Source organism: Gigantopelta aegis, chromosome 14 (genome assembly GCF_016097555.1).
Source record: "Gigantopelta aegis isolate Gae_Host chromosome 14, Gae_host_genome, whole genome shotgun sequence".
Lineage (NCBI taxonomy): Eukaryota > Metazoa > Mollusca > Gastropoda > Neomphalida > Peltospiridae > Gigantopelta > Gigantopelta aegis.
The window spans coordinates 320,011-344,309 of record NC_054712.1 but is presented as its reverse complement, the minus strand read 5'-3'; the positions used below and the strand labels follow the sequence as shown (position 1 = coordinate 344,309).

At 36.2% G+C, this 24,299-nt stretch overlaps 1 protein-coding gene across 1 annotated transcript in view; it reads right to left on the bottom strand.

The window, feature by feature from the left end:
* Positions 1-5,175: 5,175 nt before the first annotated feature.
* LOC121388335 (alanine aminotransferase 2-like) overlaps positions 5,176-24,299 on the bottom strand; it is a 31,897-nt gene continuing 12,773 nt past the window's right edge. Inside the window, exons 2-7 of the mRNA XM_041519634.1 lie at positions 21,161-21,250; positions 19,615-19,726; positions 17,726-17,856; positions 15,160-15,276; positions 9,840-9,969; positions 5,176-5,261 (exon numbers count right to left, since the gene is read on the bottom strand). Of these exons, the coding sequence (XP_041375568.1) occupies positions 5,176-5,261; positions 9,840-9,969; positions 15,160-15,276; positions 17,726-17,856; positions 19,615-19,726; positions 21,161-21,250 (666 nt within the window). The remainder of the gene's footprint in view (positions 5,262-9,839; positions 9,970-15,159; positions 15,277-17,725; positions 17,857-19,614; positions 19,727-21,160; positions 21,251-24,299) is intronic.

Here is a 24,299-nt window from a genome sequence, read left to right as displayed (position 1 = left end):
TGAACAGTATGTCCTGTCCTGTCTATGTGAAGTGCATCATGAATAGTATGTCCTGTCCTGTCTGTGTGAAGTGCATCATGAATAGTACGTCCTGTCCTGTCTATGTGAAGTGCATCATGAATAGTATGTCCTGTCCTGTCTATGTGAAGTGCATCATGAATAGTACGTCCTGTCCTGTCTATGTGAAGTGCATCATGAATAGTATGTCCTGTCCTGTCTATGTGAAGTGCATCATGAATAGTATGTCCTGTCTATGTGAAGTGCATCATGAACAGTATGTCCTGTCCTGTCTGTGTGAAGTGCATCATGAATAGTATGTCCTCTCCTGTCTATGTCCTGTCCTGTCTATGTGAAGTGCATTACGAATAGTACATCATGTCCTGTCTATGTGTAGTGCATATAACAAAATCCCTTACTCCTTTTCCATAGGAAAGTCTGTGTGGTGACCATGTGTTTACTCTCTCACTATCTAGGCCAAGTGACGTAATAACCTCAAGTTCACTTCATAATACTATAGTTTAAATGGTTCGATGTCACGTGACAAATCAGTTGGATGGCAGCGGTACTGGACTGGAGTTTAAAATATACCCTCAACTAAGGTGTCATTAAACAAATATTACTGATTTTCTGTAATACTGAAAGAATTACACGTAATTAAAAGTCTCGGCTTCCATGAACTTATTTGGTGTTGCTTATACAGTGTCTGCGCTTAACTTTTTTTTTTAGTTGCCATCCGGGCAAGTGGTGACAGCACTTTCACTTGCCCGGTTCTATTTTCAAAAAACCCAATAATATTGCAACAGATTATAAGAGAAAACACGAAAAAATATTTTTTTAAATCGGTCGCCAGGCGGGCAACCTTACTGTGGGTTTTCAGTCGCCCGACATCGTTTTCAGTCACCAGGGGTGACCGTTAAGTTCGAACCCTGTTATAGTTAAAACCCTAAACATTTAAAATGCATTGTGATGAACATATAGATGTACACGTGCGACTATAAAGCAAGTTTGATTGATATAGGACTTACAGTTTGTGAGAAATATTAATACTTAAAACTGGAGCTGAACCCAAAAGTTGACGTTATTGCCAGCACTGTCAGAAACGTTATACCTACTGTAGATCCTGAAATTAACACGTCCCTAAATTAATGCAAGCGACGGTGGGCAGAGTAAAATGTGACATTAAATTAATGTGAGTGGCCTCCCTTTGAAATATTAACTTTTCTAATAACACACGGCTGTGTAGTTTTCGGTTAAATCAGAGTTCCAGGCGTCTTCAGGGTGTATACTACCAAATCAAATCCCATAGACGACAATAGTAACATATGTGGCTAAAACTCCTACCTGCAACGTATCAACCGACATAAACGCCACGGATATAAATACTACCACCCCTTACACTTAAAATGAATCAGAAAAAAATGGGGGTCAAGCTGCTCGTTTCTGAGATAACGGGTAGCGTCTATGACTACCCTAGTTTCGCACAAAATTCGAGTACTTTTTTTTACAGGTACCCCATACATGTTTCAAGCACAAGGCTACTTGACACATTGGTACTAGATGAAATAAAATTGCATTTTTTTTTTTTACCCAGATGAAACTATTATTTTTTACAACCAACACACTCACATTTATAACCAATCACAGGACTTGTGGTGTTCACTTCTCTATCAAAAGTTCGGTGCACCTCGCACTTTGACCCAGCCGGAAGTTATTTGGTTTAGTACTACCTATACTGATAACATATATTTTTCAAAAAGTGTCCAGCTATGTGTCTTTATGACAACCAGGATCTGGTGTATTCTGACATAAACTGACAACCTCACTGAAACTGTTGTTTCTACAGTGCAACCTAATATAATGTACACCTCAAAAAGCATATATATTGCATATAGTTTTGTACAAATGCAATATGTCATATTAAACAACAAAATGTTTTAAAATAAAACTCCTGAAGATATTTACTTTCAGTTGGGTGTGTGTACTCAGGTATATATGTAGAGACAACAAAGATAGTCAGAGTACCTCTACCCCTTTAAAGAATTCCATTAAAACACATGCACTTGATTGACCCCTAGATTATGAAGACCTTAACAGGCACATCAAAGAAATATCAGTATTAAAAAAATACACTGTCTGAGGAAGGAAACACAAACATGACTGTACCTGTATGAAGTAATGACTTAATGTCCTGAACATTAGTGTTGGGAGGAAATCCTGTATGCTGGGTGTGGGTGTCTTCAAGTTACCAGGTGTGCGAATTTCAAATCCATCGGCCATGCTGATTTTCATAATGAACCATCAAAACTATTGGCAGCCACCAATATTCCTGACTATATTTTATTTATAGCCTACTGTAGTTGGAGGTTTTAATAGTTGTGATATCTGGAATAATCATGCAGCTTTAACACATTTATTTTTGATTAATTACTGAAAAAAACTATTTTTAAATGACAAAATTACCCGAACATCCATTTTCTTGCATTATTTTCTAATCCGGATGAATACAATATGTACATTAGATGTATTCCTACAATCTGTAATCCAGCATTTTATTTAGCTAGTAACATTAGGTAATACAACTTTAACAATAAAATAAATTATCAACTTAATCCAAGGCAGATAATCAGATCTGAAAAAATTGGTTCTGAATCTAGTATAAACTCAAAATGCTTTTCATGAGAGCTAACTAAGTGATTATTAAAAAAAAAAATTTATCTGGAGATCTAAGTATATGTTTAACAACCTTATTGTTATGTACAAATAAGAACAGAAGGCACAATAGTGACAACAAATTTAATTATGTTTTTGGTAAAGTTTTTCTTAAAATTTACTTTAAATTTTGCATAAAACTACAAATTTTTCTAAAATATAACTTAGCACCCTATAAATATGTCAAAATGACAATAAAAATCAACTTTTTTACAAATTTGAGTTTTCGGAATTTCATACATAAAAAATTAACAATGTTAATGGAAACTAAAGACATTAACCCACTATTGGGACATGCTATTTTTAATATAAAAATAAATTGCTATTAAAATCTTATTTCAGGTTGCTTATATATAATACCATATTTAAGAGCAGTTGTATATGGCAAGTCAAATACCATGTAAAAAGAAATTACTGAAATCTTTACAGTATGAATTATAGGCCAAAACCAACTTTTCTTCAGTGCTAACTTTGATTCAAACTCCATTCAGAGCCATGTAGAGAGATTATTGTCAAGGTCAAGGTCATTGTGAACTTGCATGATCGAGTGATGGCTAATTTATCAACCAGTATAGTTTAATTAAATAAAATGACAAAATCATAATATTTTTTATTATGCACTGAATATGTGCTATAGGGTGTATACTACCAAATCAAATCCCATAGATGACAATAGTAACATATGTGGCTAAAACTCCTACCTGCAACGTATCAACCGACATAAACGCCACGGATATAAATACTACCACCCCTTACACTTAAAATGAATCAGAAAAAAATGGGGGTCAAGCTGCTCGTTTCTGAGATAAAGGGTAGCGTCTATGACTACCCTAGTTTCGCAGAAAAATTCGAGTACTTTTTTTTACAGGTACCCCATACATGTTTCAAGCACAAGGCTACTTGACACATTGGTACTAGATGAAATAAAATTGCATTTTTTTTTTACCCAGATGAAACTATTATTTTTTACAACCAACACACTCACATTTATAACCAATCACAGAACTTGTGGTGTTCACTTCTCTATCAAAAGTTTGGTGCACCTCGCACTTTGACCCAGCCGGAAGTTATTTGGTTTAGTACTACCTTCAATGAGATCAATTCACTAACATGTCTGTCTACACATCAATTAACCTGGGTAGTCCCTATTGTTTTTAATGAGATCGACTCACAGCATTTTTTTTTTGGCAATCATTTACGTAACGTGTATAGATACCTACAACTGGCAACACATTAGAATACAAGTACCATTACAACTTGGAAAGTAAAGACAAAGAAACGGTCGACAACAATATCAGCGTGCTAAAACCCATTCATACACAATGGATTGATGGATCGTGTCGGTTTTTGACAGTGTAGTAAAAAAACCTGCAATCGTCACATGTGGCTAGCATCTTGCTGGACTATTGGACAATTAGTCTGTTATTTACAATGAATTGTGCTCCAGTTGTTTTATAAATGTATTATAATTATATACGTGGTTTGTTTTAATAGTGTGTTACTTGCTGTTTTCCAGTTCTGTTTTATAAATATATTAGAATTTTAATATTTCTTTTTGCTTTAACAATGTGGGACACATAATTATACAAAAAAATAGAAATAAATGCGTAATACTATTAATGCAAATAACACAAACTTGCACATTTCGCATTAATAGTATGATCACATTAATTTCAGGATCTACAGTATTTATTACCCAAGCATGCACTCATAATTTCTCACCAAGAGATCATCATGCATTGGTGTAACGTGCAATATTGGACGATTAGTGCTTACAAACCAACAACCAATCCAATTTAAATGTATTTTGTATTTGTATAAATAATTAAAAGGAAAGTATTAGACTAACCCAGTTTTAACAGGCTTTATCCAGCATTCTGTGGGTCTGAACATACAAAACTAACCCAGGTTCAACAGGCTTTATCCAGCATTCTGTGGGTCTGAACATACAAGACTAACTCAGGTTCAACAGGCTTTATCCAGGCATTCTGTGGGTCTGAACATACAAGACTAACCCAGGTTCAACAGGCTTTATCCAGGCATTCTGTGGGTCTGAACATACAAAACTAACCCAGGTTCAACAGGCTTTATCCAGCATTCTGTGGGTCTGAACATACAAAACTAACCCAGGTTCAACAGGCTTTATCCAGCATTCTGTGGGTCTGAACATACAAGACTAACCCAGGTTCAACAGGCTTTATCCAGGCATTCTGTGGGTCTGAACATACAAGACTAACCCAGGTTCAACAGGCTTTATCCAGCATTATGTGGGTCTGAACATACAAGACTACCCCAGGTTTAACAGGCTTTATCCAGGCATTCTGTGGGTCTGAACATACAAGACTAACCCAGGTTTAACAGGCTTTATCCAGGCATTCTGTGGGTCTGAACATACGAGACTAACCCAGGTTTAACAGGCTTTATCCAGGCATTCTGTGGGTCTGAACATACGAGACTAACCCAGGTTTAACAGGCTTTATCCAGCATTCTGTGGGTCTGAACATACGAGACTAACCCAGGTTCAACAGGCTTTATCCAGGCATTCTGTGGATCTGAATATACAAGACTAACCCAGGTTTAACAGGCTTTATCCAGCATTATGTGGGTCTGAACATACAAGACTAACACAGGTTCAAGAGGCTTTATCCAGGCATTCTGTGGGTCTGAATATACAAGACTAACCCAGGTTCAACAGGCTTTATCCAGCATTATGTGGGTCTGAATATACAAGACTAACCCAGGTTCAACAGGGCTTTATCCAGCATTATGTGGGTCTGAACATACAAGACTAACCCAGGTTCAAGAGGCTTTATCCAGGCATTCTGTGGGTCTGAACATACAAGACTAACCCAGGTTTAACAGGCTTTATCCAGCATTCTGTGGGTCTGAACATACAAGACTAACCCAGGTTCAACAGGCTTTATCCAGCATTCTGTGGGTCTGAACATACAAGACTAACCCAGGTTCAACAGGCTTTATCCAGCATTCTGTGGGTCTGAACATACAAGACTAATCCAGGTTCAACAGGCTTTATCCAGGCATTCTGTGGGTCTGAACATACAAGACTAACCCAGGTTCAACAGGCTTTATCCAGGCATTATGTGGGTCTGAACATACAAGACTAACCCTGGTTTAACAGGCTTTATCCAGGCATTCTGTGGGTCTGAACATACAAGACTAACCCAGGTTCAACAGGCTTTATCCAGCATTCTGTGGGTCTGAACATACAAGACTAACCCAGGTTTAACAGGCTTTATCCAGGCATTCTGTGGGTCTGAACATACATGACTAACCCAGGTTTAACAGGCTTTATCCAGCATTCTGTGGGTCTGAACATACAAGACTAACCCAGGTTCAACAGGCTTTATCCAGCATTATGTGGGTCTGAACATACAAGACTAACCCAGGTTCAACAGGGCTTTATCCAGCATTATGTGGGTCTGAACATACAAGACTAACCCAGGTTCAAGAGGCTTTATCCAGGCATTCTGTGGGTCTGAACATACAAGACTAACCCAGGTTTAACAGGCTTTATCCAGCATTCTGTGGGTCTGAACATACAAGACTAACCCAGGTTCAACAGGCTTTATCCAGCATTCTGTGGGTCTGAACATACAAGACTAATCCAGGTTCAACAGGCTTTATCCAGGCATTCTGTGGGTCTGAACATACAAGACTAACCCAGGTTCAACAGGCTTTATCCAGGCATTATGTGGGTCTGAACATACAAGACTAACCCTGGTTTAACAGGCTTTATCCAGGCATTCTGTGGGTCTGAACATACAAGACTAACCCAGGTTCAACAGGCTTTATCCAGCATTCTGTGGGTCTGAACATACAAGACTAACCCAGGTTTAACAGGCTTTATCCAGGCATTCTGTGGGTCTGAACATACATGACTAACCCAGGTTTAACAGGCTTTATCCAGCATTCTGTGGGTCTGAACATACAAGACTAACCCAGGTTCAACAGGCTTTATCCAGGCACGAGGGACAGATAATTCACAATTCCTCATAGCGAGTTGGTTATTCTCTTTATTACCCATTGTCAATTTTAACTGATTTTTAATGTAAAAATTCCTCTGGAGTCTACAACATCAGCCTTTACGTGATATAATCTTACGCGCATTACATGACGTAATGTAAGTGACGTCATAGCATAACGGCGTTCTCTTTACAGCCAAATGTTTACAGTACAAAATAATACAACTGTATTTGCATTTGAAAATAATTATTTTTATATATTATTAAAGCCGCTGCTTATGAAAATATACCATTTCATGTTTACGAAACAAATGAGTCCATTTAATTTTGTAAATCTTTGTAGATCGTATAACGTATGTGTAATCTGACTCATGAATGAAAAAATTATATGACATGGCAAGCAACCAACCAAATGTTGTGATTTTAAAGCCAGCCAATCAGTGGCTGTAGAAGCAATCTGCACACTGTGCAGAGATCGAAAAAATATTACCCCGTATATTTGAGCCCATATGGGTAATAAATACATGTAAGCACCTTCCCAAAGTCACACTGAAAATTTCCAATTTCTATATCAAAAATTTAATTATGTCTGTTCTGTTAAATTAATGTAGATGTGGTGTACTGCATCATTCGGTGGCTTGAAAACATGGATTCCAAGTATAATTTACTTGCACACATATTTTCAATCCGATCAGACATGAGACCCTGGTGAAAAATCCTGGATAAATCCCCGATTAATTTAACAATAATTTGATTTACTTGAAGGGTGAGGGGTGGTAGTATTTATATCTGTATTGTATGTCGCCCGATACGCAGCAGGTAGGAGTTTTAACAATAATTTGACTTACTTTAAGGGTGAGAGGTGGTAGTATTTATATCTGTACTGTATATCGCCTGATACGCTGCAGGTAGGAGTTTTAACAATAATTTGATTTACTTTAAGGGTGAGGTGTCGTAGTAATTATATCTGTATTGTATACATCGCCCGATATGCTGCAGGTAGGAGTTTTAACAATAATTTGACTTACTTTAAGGGTGAGGGGTGGTAGTATTTATATCTGTACTGTATATCGCCTGATACGCTGCAGGTAGGAGTTTTAACAATAATTTGATTTACTTTAAGGGTGAGGTGTCGTAGTAATTATATCTGTATTGTATACATCGCCCGATATGCTGCAGGTAGGAGTTTTAGCCACAAGTTACTATTGTTGTGTATGGGATTTTATTTTGTGGTATACACCCAGTATGCTAGATATTTGGCCTCATCATTACATGCAGCAATTAGCAACTGCAGCCCGTGTGTGACCCAGTACACTAGATATATTGTCTATCATGACGTGAGTGACCGAGTACACTAGATATTGTGTGTATCATGACGTGTGGCCTGTGTGTGACCCAGTATGCTAGATATTGTATCTATCATGACGTGTGTGTGACCCAGTACGCTAGATATTATGTCTATCGTGACATGTGTGACCCAGTACGCTAGATATTGTGTCTATCGTGAAGTGAGTGACCCAGTATACTAGATATTGTGTGTATCATGACGTGTGGCCTGTGTGTGACCCAGTATGCTAGATATTATGTCTATCGTGACGTGTGTGACCCAGTACACTAGATATTGTGTATATCGTGACGTGGGTGACCCAGTACGCTAGATATTGTGTCTTATCGTGACGTGTGTGACCCAGTACGCTAGATATTGTCTTATCGTGACATGTGTGACCCAGTACGCTAGATATTATGTCTATCGTGACATGTGTGACCCAGTACGCTAGATATTGTGTCTATCGTGACGTGGGTGACCCAGTACACTAGATATTGTGTCTTATCATGACATGTGTGACCCAGTACACTAGATATTGTGTCTATCATGACATGTGTGACCCAGTACACTAGATATTGTGTCTATCATGACATGTGGCCCCTGTGTGACCCAGTATGCTAGATATTGTCTATCGTGACATGTATGACCCAGTACGCTAGATATTGTGTCTTATCGTGACATGTGTGACCCAGTACACTAGATATTGTGTCTATCATGACGTGTGTGACCCAGTACACTAGATATTGTGTCTATCGTGACATGTGGCCCGTGTTGACCCAGTATGCTAGATATTGTCTATCGTGACATGTATGACCCAGTACGCTAGATATTGTGTCTTATCATGACATGTGTGACCCAGTACACTAGATATTGTGTCTATCATGACGTGTGTGACCCAGTACACTAGATATTGTGTATATCATGACATGTGGCCCCTGTGTGACCCAGTATGCTAGATATTGTCTATCATGACATGTGTGACCCAGTACACTAGATATTGTGTCTTATCGTGACATATGTGACCCAGTACGCTAGATATTGTGTCTATCGTGACGTGTGTGACCCAGTACACTAGATATTGTGTATATCATGACATGTGGCCCCTGTGTGACCCAGTATGCTAGATATTGTCTATCATGACATGTGTGACCCAGTACACTAGATATTGTGTCTTATCGTGACATGTGTGACCCAGTACGCTAGATATTGTGTCTATCATGACGTGTGTGACCCAGTAAACTAGGTATTGTGTCTATCATGACATGTGGCCCCTGTGTGACCCAGTATGCTAGATATTGTGTATCGTGACATGTGTGACCCAGTACACTAGATATTGTGTCTTGTCGTGACGTGAGTGACCCAGTACGCTAGATATTGTGTCTATCATGACGTGTGTGACCCAGTACGCTAGATATTGTGTCTATCATGACGTGTGTGACCCAGTACACTAGATATTGTGTCTATCGTGACATGTGGCCCGTGTTGACCCAGTACACTAGATATTGTGTCTATCATGACATGTGGCCCGTGTTGACCCAGTACACTAGATATTGTGTCTATCATGACATGTGGCCCTTGTGTGACCCAGTATGCTAGATATTGTCAATCGTGACATGTGGCCCCTGTGTGACCCAGTACGCTAGATATTGTGTCTATCATGATGTGTGGCCCCTATGTGACCCAGTACACTAGATATTGTGTCTACCATGATGTGTGCGACCCAGTACACTAGATATTGTGTGTATCATGACATGTGTGACCCAGTACACTAGATATTGTGTCTATCATGACCCCTGTGTGACCTGCCTGTTGTGGTCTACCTGTGGGGTTTCCCGGGTTGATCACGACAATGGCTCGAGGCTCGCAGTGTTTCTGAGCTGCCGTGATTGCTCGCTTCAGTTCGCCGATACTCAGGGCCCATGTGTCGTCTTCATCCAGGAAGTAACCAACCTATCAAAGAAGAATCAATATACCGGTAATTAATACAAACATAACGTACATCCCTTGACCGATCCACTACACTAGATATTGTGTCTCATCTGAGGCCCATGTGTTGTCTTCATCCAGGAAGTAACCAACCTATCAAAGAAGAATCAATATACCGCTAATTAATACAAACATAACGTACATCCCATGACCGATCCACTACACTAGATATTGTGTCTCATCTGAGGCCCATGTCTTCATCCAGGAAGTAACCAACCTATCAAAGAAGAATCAATATACCGGTAATTAATACAACCATAATGTACATCCCATGACCGATCCACTACACTAGATATTGTGTCTCATCTGAGGCCCATGTGTTGTCTTCATCCAGGAAGTAACCAACCTATCAAAGAAGAATCAATACACCGGTAATTAATACAAACATAACGTACATCCCATGACCGATCCACTACACTAGATATTGTGTCTCATCTGAGGCCCATGTGTTGTCTTCATCCAGGAAGTAACCAACCTATCAAAGAAGAATCAATAGACCGGTAATTAATACAAACATAACGTACATCCCATGACCGATCCACTACACTAGATATTGTGTCTCATCTGAGGCCCAAGTCTTCATCCAGGAAGTAACCAACCTATCAAAGAAGAATCAATATACCGGTAATTAATACAAACATAACGTACATCCCATGACCGATCCAGTACACTAGATATTGTGTCTCATCTGAGGCCCATGTGTTGTCTTCATCCAGGAAGTAACCAACCTATCAAAGAAGAATCAATATACCGGTAATTAATACAAACATAACGTACATCCCATGACCAATCCACTACACTAGATATTGTGTCTCATCTGAGGCCCAAGTCTTCATCCAGGAAGTAACCAACCTATCAAAGAAGAATCAATATACCGGTAATTAATACAAACATAACGTACATCCCATGACCGATCCACTACACTAGATATTGTCTCATCTGAGGCCCATGTGTTGTCTTCATCCAGGAAGTAACCAACCTATCAAAGAAGAATCAATACACCGGTAATTAATACAAACATAACGTACATCCCATGACCGATCCACTACACTAGATATTGTGTCTCATCTGAGGCCCATGTGTTGTCTTCATCCAGGAAGTAACCAACCTATCAAAGAAGAATCAATACACCGGTAATTAATACAAACATAACGTACATCCCATGACCGATCCAGTACACTAGATATTGTGTCTCATCTGAGGCCCATGTGTTGTCTTCATCCAGGAAGTAACCAACCTATCAAAGAAGAATCAATACACCGGTAATTAATACAAACATAACGTACATCCCATGACCGATCCACTACACTAGATATTGTGTCTCATCTGAGGCCCATGTCTTCATCCAGGAAGTAACCAACCTATCAAAGAAGAATCAATATACCGGTAATTAATACAAACATAATGTACATCCCATGACCGATCCAGTACACTAGATATTGTGTCTCATCTGAGGCCCAAGTCTTCATCCAGGAAGTAACCAACCTATCAAAGAAGAATCAATATACCGGTAATTAATACAAACATAACATACATCCCATGACCGATCCAGTACACTAGATATTGTGTCTCATCTGAGGCCCAAGTCTTTATCCAAGAAGTACCCAACTTGCGAAATAAGAATTAATATAATATAAGCCACAACTTACATCCCTTGACTGACACCATCACTGACCTGTGAAAGAAGAATCAAATTAGAATTGTTTGTAATTTTTTATGAATTTATCAATCTATAACAGTTACAAATTGTATAAAATTGAATTGCAAAGTGATTTTATACTAAATTTGTGACTGTTATACAGGATAAATTCACAAAAAATGTCAAATGTAATGATGTCATTTTCTGAGGTTTATCAAAGGATAACATTCAGTTATTTAGTGATGTCGTCCAATCAGAATAGAGTAAATCATATAACGGTGGGAGGTTTGTAATTATTATAATATAAATCCCAACCTATGTCCCATGGCTGACATTATAATTGACCTATGAAAGAATATAAATAAACCCCAACCTACGTCCCATGACTGACATTATAATTGACCTATCAAACAATATAAAAAAACACAACCTACATCCCATGGCTGATATCATAATTGACCTATGAAAGAATAGAAATAAACCCCAACCTACGTCCCATGACTGACATTATAATTGACCTATGAAAGAATATAAATAAACCTCAACCTACATCCCATGACTGACATTATAACTGATCTATGAAAGAATATAAAAAAACCACAATCTACATCCCATGACTGATATCATAATTGACCTATCAAAGAATATAAATAAACCACAACCTACATGTGTACATCCCATGACTGATATCATAACTGACCTATGAGAGAATATAAATAAACCACAACCTACATCCCATGACTGATATCATAATTGACCTATCAAAGAATATAAATAAACCACAACCTACATCCCATGGCTGATATCATAACTGACCTATCAAAGAATATAAATAAACCACAACCTACATCCCATGACTGATATCATACCTGACCTATCAAAGAATATAAATAAACCACAATCTACGTCATCCCATGACTGATATCATAATTGACCTATCAAATATAAATAAACCACAACCTACATCCCATGACTGATATCATAACTGACCTATCAAAGAATATAAATAAACCACAACCTACATCCCATGACTGACACCATCACTGACCTATGAAAGAATATAAATAAATTACAACCTACGTCCCATGACTGACACCATCACTGACCTATGAAAGAATATAAATAAATCACAACCTACGTCCCATTACTGACACCATCACTGACCTATGAAAGAATATAAATAAACCACAATCTACGTCCCATGACTAACACCATCACTGACCTATGAAAGAATATAAATAAACCACAACCTACGTCCCATGACAATCTACATCCCATGACTGATATCATAATTGACCTATCAAAGAATATAAATAAATCACAACCTACGTCCCATGAATGACACCATCACTGACCTATGAAAGAATATAAATAAACCCAGGGTTCCAGCTGCCATTCGCCATTGTCACCAATTGGCGAATTATCACAAATTTGGCTATAATCTGGTCAATCAGGCGATACAAAATGGCGATTTATTTTTTTCAACCAATGTTTCCCGAAATTCCGATTATCTTATTTTCCTAATATATATATATATATATATATTTAATGTCGCCGCCATTCCAAAGAAAATATACGCGCGAAACCCTTGCCCTTAATAAAATAAAATGTGGATGCAGTGAATCGTGAACCAATCAAATCGTTAACGATTCCTCACGAATAAAATCTACATACAGGGCTCTGTTCGATTGAGTACTTCATTTGTATGAATATATTTATTTCAGTTTGCGTAAGCTTGGTATAACCTATTAAAATGCCAGATATGCAGGTCCACAATTTTTTATTTAAGTTTCACACCGAATTATATTCTTATGTTTTATCTACCAAGATAATTTGCATTTTGTATCATTGTTTAGGTTTAATTTTAAAACATTGTTCTAGTAAATCAAACGCTCGTTCAAATGTGATCTTTAATCACAGTTATCACGTGGTGACGCTAAGCGGGACCGGGTTGTTTTTATTTCATAGTTATAGTTTATTAACAATCTGAATGGGCCATTTAAAAAGCAGTTCAAGAAAACCTGAAAAGAATCACAAATGTATTGCTCACTAGGACAAATACACCACATGAATTTGAGAATAAATTACACAAATATAAATATTAAAATTTTCAATCCACTCTTTTGGCTATAAAATGTATATTGTGGCTATAAAAGTAAACATTTGGCTACAACTTTGGCTATTAATGAAAAAATTTCAGCTGGAACCCTGTAAACCCCAACCTACGTCCCATGACGGACATTATAATTGACCTATCAAAGAATATAAATAAACCCCAACCTACGTCCCATGACTGACATTATAATTGACCTATCAAAGAATATAAAAAAAACACAACCTACATCCCATGGCTGATATCATAATTGACCTATGAAAGAATATAAATAAACCCCAACCTACATCCCATGACTGATATCATAACTGACCTATGAAAGAATATAAATAAACCCCAACCTACGTCCCATGACTGACATTATAACTGACCTATGAAAGAATATAAATAAACCACAATCAACATCCCATGACTGACATTATAACTGACCTATCAAAGAATATAAATAAACCACAATCTACATCCCATGACTGACATTATAACTGACCTATCAAAGAATATAAATAAACCACAATCTACATCCCATGACTGACATTATAACTGACCTATCAAAGAATATAAATAAACCACAATCTACATCCCATGACTGATATCATAATTGACCTATCAAATATAAATAAACCACAACCTACATGTGTACATCCCATGACTGATATCATAATTGACCTATCAAAGAATATAAATAAACCACAACCTACATCCCATGACTGATATCATAATTGACCTATCAAATATAAATAAACCACAACCTACATCCCATGACTGATATCATAATTGACCTATCAAAGAATATAAATAAATCACAACCTACATCCCATGACTGATATCATAATTGACCTATCAATATATAAATCACAACCTACATCCCATGACACAACCTATCATCCCATGACTGATATCATAATTGACCTATCAAAGAATATAAATAAACCACAACCTACATCCCATGACTGATATCATAATTGACCTATCAAATATAAATAAACCACAACCTACATCCCATGACTGATATCATAATTGACCTATCAAAGAATATAAATAAATCACAACCTACGTCCCATGACTTACACCATGACTGACCTATCAAAGAATATAAATAAATCACAATCTACGTCCCATGACTGACACCATCACTGACCTATGAAAGAATATAAATAAATCACAATCTACGTTCCATGACTGACACCATCACTGACCTATGAAAGAATATAAATAAACCACAACCTACGTCCCATGACTGACATTATAACTGACCTATGAAAGAATATAAATAAACCACAACCTACGTCCCATGACTGACATTATAACTGACCTATGAAAGAATATAAATAAACCACAACCTACGTCCCACTGGGATGAAGATTTTGCCGACATGAATAAAGTATTGTGTATTAATACTCACTGGATAGGCGTTGTACTCTGCAATTGTGGCCGTATAAAGAGGATACTGAGGTATTGGAATCATGATCCCAGCACGATCATCCCCGGACTTCCCCGTCATGAGAAGTTTTAAAACGCTCTGCAATCACACACAAAAACATAAACACATTTCACTTAACAATCAGTCTAAAATGATCTGCCATACATGAATCATAAAGAGAATAACAATATTTTACAGGGTTAGTTACTAAATAAACAAAAGACAGTAAATTAAACTAAGCAGTTACGACAAATGAAATCTACAACTGATAACAAAATATCAGATGACAGAACGACCATTGAAATCTACAACTGATAACAAAATATCAGATGACAGAACGACCATTGAAATCTACAACTGATAACAAAATATCAGATGACAGAACGACCATTGAAATCTACAACTGATAACAAAATATCAGATGACAGAACGACCATTGAAATCTACAACTGATAACAAAATATCAGATGACAGAACGACCATTGAAATCTACAACTGATAACAAAATATCAGATGACAGAACGACCATTGAAATCACGTGACATATTTAGCACCAAACAAGTGGTTTTCTAGTCGGAAAATGCTGACACAATAAATATTTCAAAAATGTTTTTATTGCTAAAATAAAATAAAACTTTTCTTGTATGTATCAAACAGACAATGGACACTGGTATCAGACATAATAACCAAGTTTTTATGAAAGTTTCCCTACTCGCCAAAGACCGTTTTCTTTTATGTCGAGTGTGCAGACATACACAGATCATTTTTAATTTAACTGTATAGAGAGAGCGTAACAGATAATTACTGGACAACTTAACTGTACAGTGTGTGTAACAGATAATTACTGGACAACTTAACTGTACAGAGAGTGTGTAACAGATAATTATTGGACAACTTAACTGTACAGAGTGTGTAACAGATAATTACAGGACAACTTAACTGTACAGAGAGTGCGTAACAGATAATTACTGGACAACTTAATTGTAGAGAGTGTGTAACAGATAATTATTGGATAACTTAACTGTACAGAGAGTGCGTACCAGATAATTACTGGACAACTTAACTGTACAGAGAGTGCGTAACAGATAATTACTGGACAACTTAACTGTACAGAGAGTGTGTAACAGATAATTACTGGACAACATAACTGTACAGAGTGTGTAACAGATAATTACTGGACAACTTAACTGTACAGAGAGTGTGTAACAGATAATTACTGGACAACATAACTGTACAGAGTGTGTAACAGATAATTACTGGACAACATAACTGTACAGAGTGTGTAACAGATAATTACTGGACAACTTAACTGTACAGTGTGTGTAACAGATAATTACTGGACAACTTAACTGTACAGAGAGTGTGTAACAGATAATTACTGGACAACTTAACTGTACAGAGAGTGCGTAACAGATAATTACTGGACAACTTAACTGTACAGTGTGCGTAACACTGGGTTATACTGTCATTAGCACCAATGTTAGTTTTTGTGTGTTTTGGGCCTTACGAACACTGGGTTCTACCTTAATACTGTCACTGGCTCCAGTGCTGAGGTAAATGTTAGTTTTGGTGTATTTTGGGCCTTATTAACACTGGGTTATACCTTAATACTGTCACTAGCACCAGTGCTGAGGTAAATGTTAGTTTTGGTGTGTTTTGGGCCTTAATTATTAAAACTGGGTTGTACCTTAATACTGTCACTAGCACCAGTGCTGAGGTAAATGTTAGTTTTGGTGTGTTTTGGGCCTTATTAACACTGGGTTCTACCGTAATACTGTCACTAGCACCAGTGCTGAGGTAAATATTAGTTTTAGTGTGTTTTGGGCCTTATTAACACTGGGTTCTACCTTAATACTGTAACTGGCTCCAGTGCTGAGGTAAATATTAGCTTTGGTGTATTTTGGGCCTTATTAACACTGGGTTCTACCTTAATACTGTCACTGGCTCCAGTGCTGAGGTAAATATTAGTTTTGGGCCTTATTAACACTGGGTTCTACCTTAATACTGTCACTGGCACCAGTGCTAAGGTAAATATTAGCTTTGGTGTGTTTTGGGCCTTATTAACACTGGGTTATACCTTAATACTGTCACTAGCACCAGTACTGAGGTAAATATTAGTTTTGGTGTATTTTGGGCCTTATTAACACTGGGTTATACCTTAATACTGTCACTAGCACCAATGTTAGTTCTGGTGTGTTTTGGGCCTTAATTATTAAAACTGGGTTGTACCTTAATACTGTCACTGGCTCCAGCGCTGAGGTAAATGTTAGTGTTGGTGTGTTTTGGGCCTTATTAACACTGGGTTCTATCGTAATACTGTCACTAGCACAGTGCTGAGGTAAATGTTAGTTTTGGTGTGTTTTGGGCCTTATTAACACTGGGTTGTACCTTAATACTGTCACTAGCACCAGTACTGAGGTAAATATTAGTTTTAGTGTGTTTTGGGCCTTATTAACACTGGGTTCTACCTTAATACTGTCACTGGCTCCAGTGCTGAGGTAAATGTTAGTTTTGGTGTGTTTTGGGCCTTATTAACACTGGGTTCTACCTTAATACTGTCACTGGCTCCAGTGCTGAGGTAAATGTTATCTGGGTCACATGGGAAAGCATCTCGCTCCGCGATGTACTTGGCGATGTCTTCTCGAATCACCCGAACACCCGCACTGTCGCTGTATGCTCCTGAACAGTAAACAAACAAAACATGTGAAATGTTTTATTTAACAATGCTTTCAGCACATTTTAACTGCCAACATACGATTAAGGACCACAGACATAACAAAAGAGTTTGTGTTATGACAAAAAAGTTTATGTTGTTACAAAAGTGTTTTTGTTATTCCAAAAGAGTTTGTTATTACTAAAGAGTTTGTGTTGTTACAAAAAGGTTTGTTGTTACAAAAGAGTTTATCTTGGTACAAAAGAGTTTGTGTTATTACAAGTTTGTGTTGCGTTATAACAAAAGAGTTTGTTTTGTGTTATAACAAAAGTTTGTGTTGTGTTATAACAAGAGTCTGTGTTCTAACAATAGTGTGTGTTATAACAAAGAGTTTGTTATTACAAAAGAGTTACGAGTTTGTTATAACAGTTTGTGTTGTGTTATAACAAAAGAGTCTGTGTTGTAACAATAGTTTGTGTTATAGGAAGTTTGTTATTACAAAAGGGTTTGTGTTGTTTTATAACAAAAGCGTCTGTGTTGTGTTATAACAAAAGTCTGTGTTGTGTTATAACAAAAGAGTATGTGTTGTTATAACAAGAGTATGTGTTGTGTTATTACAAAAGAGTTTGTGTTGTTTTATAACAAAAGCGTCTGTGTTGTGTTATAACAAAAGAGTCTGTGTTGTGTTATAACAAGAGTATGTGTTGTGTTATAACAAGAGTCTGTGTTGTGTTATAACAAGAGTATGTGTTGTGTTATAACAAAAGAGTCTGTGTTGTGTTATAACAAAAGAGTCTGTGTTGTGTTATAACAAGTCTGTGTTGTGTTATAACAAAAGAGTGTGTTGTGTTATAACAAGAGTATGTGTTGTGTTATAACAAAAGAGTGTGTTGTGTTATAACAAGAGTCTGTGTTGTGTTATAACAAAAGAGTCTGTGTTGTGTTATAAAAGAGTCTGTATTGTTATAACAAGAGTCTGTGTTGTGTTATAACAAGTATGTGTTGTGTTATAACAAGAGTCTGTGTTGTGTTATAACAGTCTGTGTTGTGTTATAACAACAGTCTGTGTTGTGTTATAACAACAGTCTGTGTTGTGTTATAACAAATGAGTCTGTGTTGTGTTATAAAAGAGTCTGTATTGTTATAACAAGAGTCTGTGTTGTGTTATAACAAGTATGTGTTGTGTTATAACAAGAGTCTGTGTTGTGTTATAACAGTCTGTGTTGTGTTATAACAACAGTCTGTGTTGTGTTATAACAACAGTCTGTGTTGTGTTATAACAAATGAGTCTGTGTTGTGTTATAACAAGAGTGTGTTGTGTTCTAACAAAAGAGTCTGTGTTGTGTTATAACAGAAGAGTCTGTGTTGTGTTATAACAAGTCTGTGTTGTGTTATAACAAGAGTCTGTGTTGTGTTATAACAGTATGTGTTGTGTTATAACAACAGTCTGTGTTGTGTTATAACAAATGAGTCTGTGTTGTGTTATAACAAGAGTGTGTTGTGTTCTAACAAAAGAGTCTGTGTTGTGTTATAACAAAATAGTCTGTGTTGTGTTATAACAAAAGTCTGTGTTGTGTTATAACAGTCTGTGTTGTGTTATAACAAGTCTGTGTTGTGTTATAACAAGAGTATGTGTTGTGTTATAACAAGAGTCTCTGTTGTGGCATAACAAGTCTGTGTTGTGTTATAACAAAAGAGTCTGGGTTGTGTTATAACAAAAGAGTCTGTGTTGTGTTATAACAAAAGAGTCTGTGTTGTGTTATAACAAGAGTCTGTGTTATTACCTACACTCTGCCCGCCACAGCTCGCCAGAATTCTCTTGGCTCGTTGTTTGGCATCGTCCGGCATCACGGCGGCGTTCATCAGCCCGGCCGGGTGGGCGCACAATGCTGCCACCTACCAGGAGGTCAACATGTTTTACACAGCAATAAAAATACCAAATCAGTTTGTTTACGTTGCTATCCATGGAAAAAAATAGAGCTTTTTCACATGCATCATGACAGATTAAACCTTGTAACTAGAAAATATCAAATGCATGAACCCTTCTAGTTTTTAAAAACTACTGAGGCATATTTTTCTCTATTAGAACCATTTTTGATAACTGAAATCATACATAATTACTTAAGATTTTATGGTCTAGATCATCCATGTTCGTACATTTGAAGTGTTTCTGGTCATCCTGATGTTTCTAATACCAGAAAATGCTTTTTTTGGGGTATTTTTAAAGTGCACGTTCGTCTGAGAAGTAGCGGTTAAGGAATCGAGTTCTAGTCTATTTTTACGGGTAGTTCACCATTTCTCCGTCAGGGTCGGACTCTTATTCAAACAGGTTTGTCAATTAACTAAACTTGGGGTCCATTTTTACTTTAAATAATTGGCTATAAATATATGAAGTATTAGGGTCAAGTATGAACCTATTGCCACGTTCACCGAGACACCTTACAAATCACCCACTTTACCTGTAATAATCGTATTGCCACGTTCACTGAGAGACCTTACAAATCACCCACTTTACCTGTAATAATCGTTGTATTGCCACGTTCACTGAGAGACCTTACAAATCACCCACTTTACCTGTAATAATCGTTGTATTGCCACGTTCACTGAGAGACCTTACAAATCACCCACTTTACCTGTAATAATCGTTGTATTGCCACGTTCACTGAGACACCTTACAAATCACCCACTTTACCTGTAATAATCGTTGTATTGCCACGTTCACTGAGAGACCTTACAAATCACCCACATTACCTGTAATAATCGTTAAATCACTCACTTTACCTGTAATAATCGTATTGTCATATTCACTGAGAGACCTTACAAATCACCCACTTTACCTGTAACAATTGTTAAATCACCCACTTTACCTGTAATAATCGTATTGTCATGTTCACTGAGAGACCTTACAAATCACTCACTTTATATGTAATAATCGTTAAATCACTCACTTTACCTGTAATAATCGTATTGTCATATTCACTGAGAGACCTTACAAATCACCCACTTTACCTGTAATAATCGTTAAATCACTCTTTACCTGTAATAATCATTAAATCACCCACTTTACCTGTAATAATCGTTGTATTGCCACGTTCACTGAGAGACGTTACAAATCACCCACTTTACTTAATAATCATTAAATCACCCACTTTACCTGTAATAATCGTTGTGTGTGTATACACTTGAAAACAAACTGCATTTGTTTCATATTACTTTCACATTTCTTCGCATGTCATCAACTGTATACTTGCTAACTGATATGACATGCATAAAAAATGAAAGATCATTGATGTTAATTTCATTAGATCTAATGCACTATTTGTGCCCCACCTGTCGAAGGAAGGTAATGGGTTTCTGACCCGTGGCGTGACAGTCTCCGATGTTGGCACGAATCACATCGCGGAAAGGCTTCTTCACACCCTGAAATGAAAGTAAACCTTCGTTTGTTTAACAACACCACTAGACAACATTGATTTATTCATTATCAGCTATTGGACATCAAACATTTGTTAATTTTGACATTATAGTTTAGAGAGGAAACTAACTACATATTTCCATTTGTAGCAAGGAATCTTTTATATATATGCACCATCCCACAGACAGGATATAGCACATACCACAGACTTTGATATACCAGTCATGGTGGTGCACTGGCTGGAATGAGAAATAGTCCACCAGAGAATCGATTCTAGACCAACCATACATGACGTAAGCACTTTACCACTGAGCTATGCCCCCCTCCCCCCGAAATGAAATCACAAAGAAGGTATAATGATGTCTCACAAGTATATGAAACAAAACCTGAATGGTAGTTATTGAATTGTGTTTTTGTACATACACAGTAGGTAAACATACATGTATATACTGTCAGAAAAGTAATAATGTGAATGGTAGATATAGAATTGTGTTTTGTACATACACAGTAGGTAAACATACATGTATATACTGTCAGAAAAGTAATAATGTGAATGGTAGATATAGAATTGTGTTTTGTACATACACAGTAGGTAAACATACATGTATATACTGTCAGAAAAGTAATAATGTGAATGGTAGATATAGAATTGTGTTTTGTACATACACAGTAGGTAAACATACATGTATATACTGTCAGAAAAGTAATAATGTGAATGGTAGATATAGAATTGTGTTTTGTACATACACAGTAGGTAAGCATATATATACTGTCAGAAAAGTAATAATGTGAATGGTAGATATAGAATTGTGTTTTTGTACATACACAGTAGGTAAACATATATACTGTCAGAAAAATAATAATGTGCATCTTTAGCTTAACATGTTGATGAAACAGTCAGAAAATTAATGGTAATTTTGTCAAACATAAATATGAAAAAAATCATTTAACTTTGAATATCACTAAAAAGGTTCTTAACCTTCTGACTACTGCAGGCGAGACATTCACCGGAAACGATTTATTAACAGGAAACAAAAAACAACTTAACTTCCTGTGTCTTTAAAATTAGATTTTGCATTGTAAAATGGCTTGAAATTTTAAGTTCAAAAAGTGGTTTTCGGCAAGTATTTTCTCTTGACAACAACAGCGGCACATCGCGGTCATTTTCAGGGATCAATAGCAGATTGTGACAGCCAATTCGATAATAAATTTGATCGTGTTACCAACAATGAAAATCACCATATATTGGGATATGAATCGTAGTTGTTGGTTTTGTTTTTGTTTTGTTTTTTAATTTGTCAAAAAGCCACTGTTATTGCGAATAATGGACATAAATACTGGCCATCTGGCCATAAATGTCCATAAGTAAATGCGAATTTTTTGATTTTATGCCTTATTTTAATCAACAATAACTGATTTAAAATAACATAAAAAATAAGAAAAATACACGAAAATAATACTTACCGATTCAAATATGAATTTTATTTTATGTATTTATAAAACATTTAAATGAATATATGTGAGTAAAAATTATGAACTTGTACCCACTCAACATGGTTTTTGTCAAAAATTAATCCAGTAGTCTAAAGGTTAAAGACAAAACTAATGCCATTTCCTACATTTGAAAAATACAGGTTTAAAATATTTCAGATGATTAATAATGATTTCTAGTTCAACAGCTGCAAGTTTACCTCCATGGCCAGATGTGACATCTGGTAATGTCCGTAACCAATTTATTGAGCAAAATATTAACATTTCAGTTCTCAACTAGTATCAACATTGCTATTTGTATACTGGTTAAGTGTAACTTAATTTGTTTAATATATAAGACTTGCTTGTAAAAGATAAAGACTAAACAATTTTTCAAATTTTGAATTAAACCTTAAAAAATATGTAATAAAATGGCAATGTGCAAAAATGTATCATATTCATACTTTTCCTTTAACATTGTATATTACATTACATATATGTTGGCTAATGTATATTTCAGCTGAGTAAACACCTTCTAATGTAGACATGACAATTCAATATGAATATGTTTTAATCCATTATCTAACTGATCAGGGTAGATTTTTTTTTTTTTTTTTTTAATAAATAGATATGAATAACCTTACTGCATATTTACTATCCATGACAGGAGAGCCGTGACATTTCAAAAGGGTGGATTTTACAGTATGGTACCTAACTACTGAGGGTACATGGATATTTTGGGAAAAGTACCCTCGGTGGATGATCTTGTACCCCCGGTAGTTAGGTACTATAAAATCAACCCTTTTGAAATCTTAAGTGTCTCATTTTCCTACAACTATCCCTAGCACTGATAGTAAACATACAGTAAGGTTATTCACATAAGTTTAAAAAAAAAAAAAAAAAAATAATAATAATAATATAATTTCTTATAATTTGGAAAAAAGTTTCCCCTTATCATTTGGATATTGGATTAATCCACCATATACATATTTAATTATTAGTGTCTACATAAGAAGGTGTTTACTTAGATAAAATATACAATAGCTAACAAAGAAAGGAAATGTTTTATTTAATAATGCACTCAACACATTTTATTTATGGTTATATGGCATCAGACATATGGTTAAGGACCACACAGATATAGAGAGAGAGGAAACCCACTGTCGCCAGTTCATGGGCTACTCTTTTATGCACCATCCCACAGACAGGGTAGTACATACAACAGCCTTTGATATGCCAGTCATGCTGGAATGAGAAATCAATAGCTAACAAATACATAAATTAATATACCATATTAAGGAAAAAGTAACCTCGGTGGATGATAATGTACTATAAAATCCACTCTACTGAAATCTTAAGTGTCTCAATTCCTAGAACTATCCCTAGCACCGATAGTATACATACAGTAAGGTTATTCACATATTGTTCCAGCTGGAAAATTTTCATTAATAGCCAAAGTTGTAGCCAAATGTTTACTTTTATAGCCATGATATAAATTTTATAGCCAAAAGAGCGGATTGAAAATTTTAATATTTATATTTGTGTAATTTATTCTCAAATTCATGTGGTGTATTTGTCCTAGTG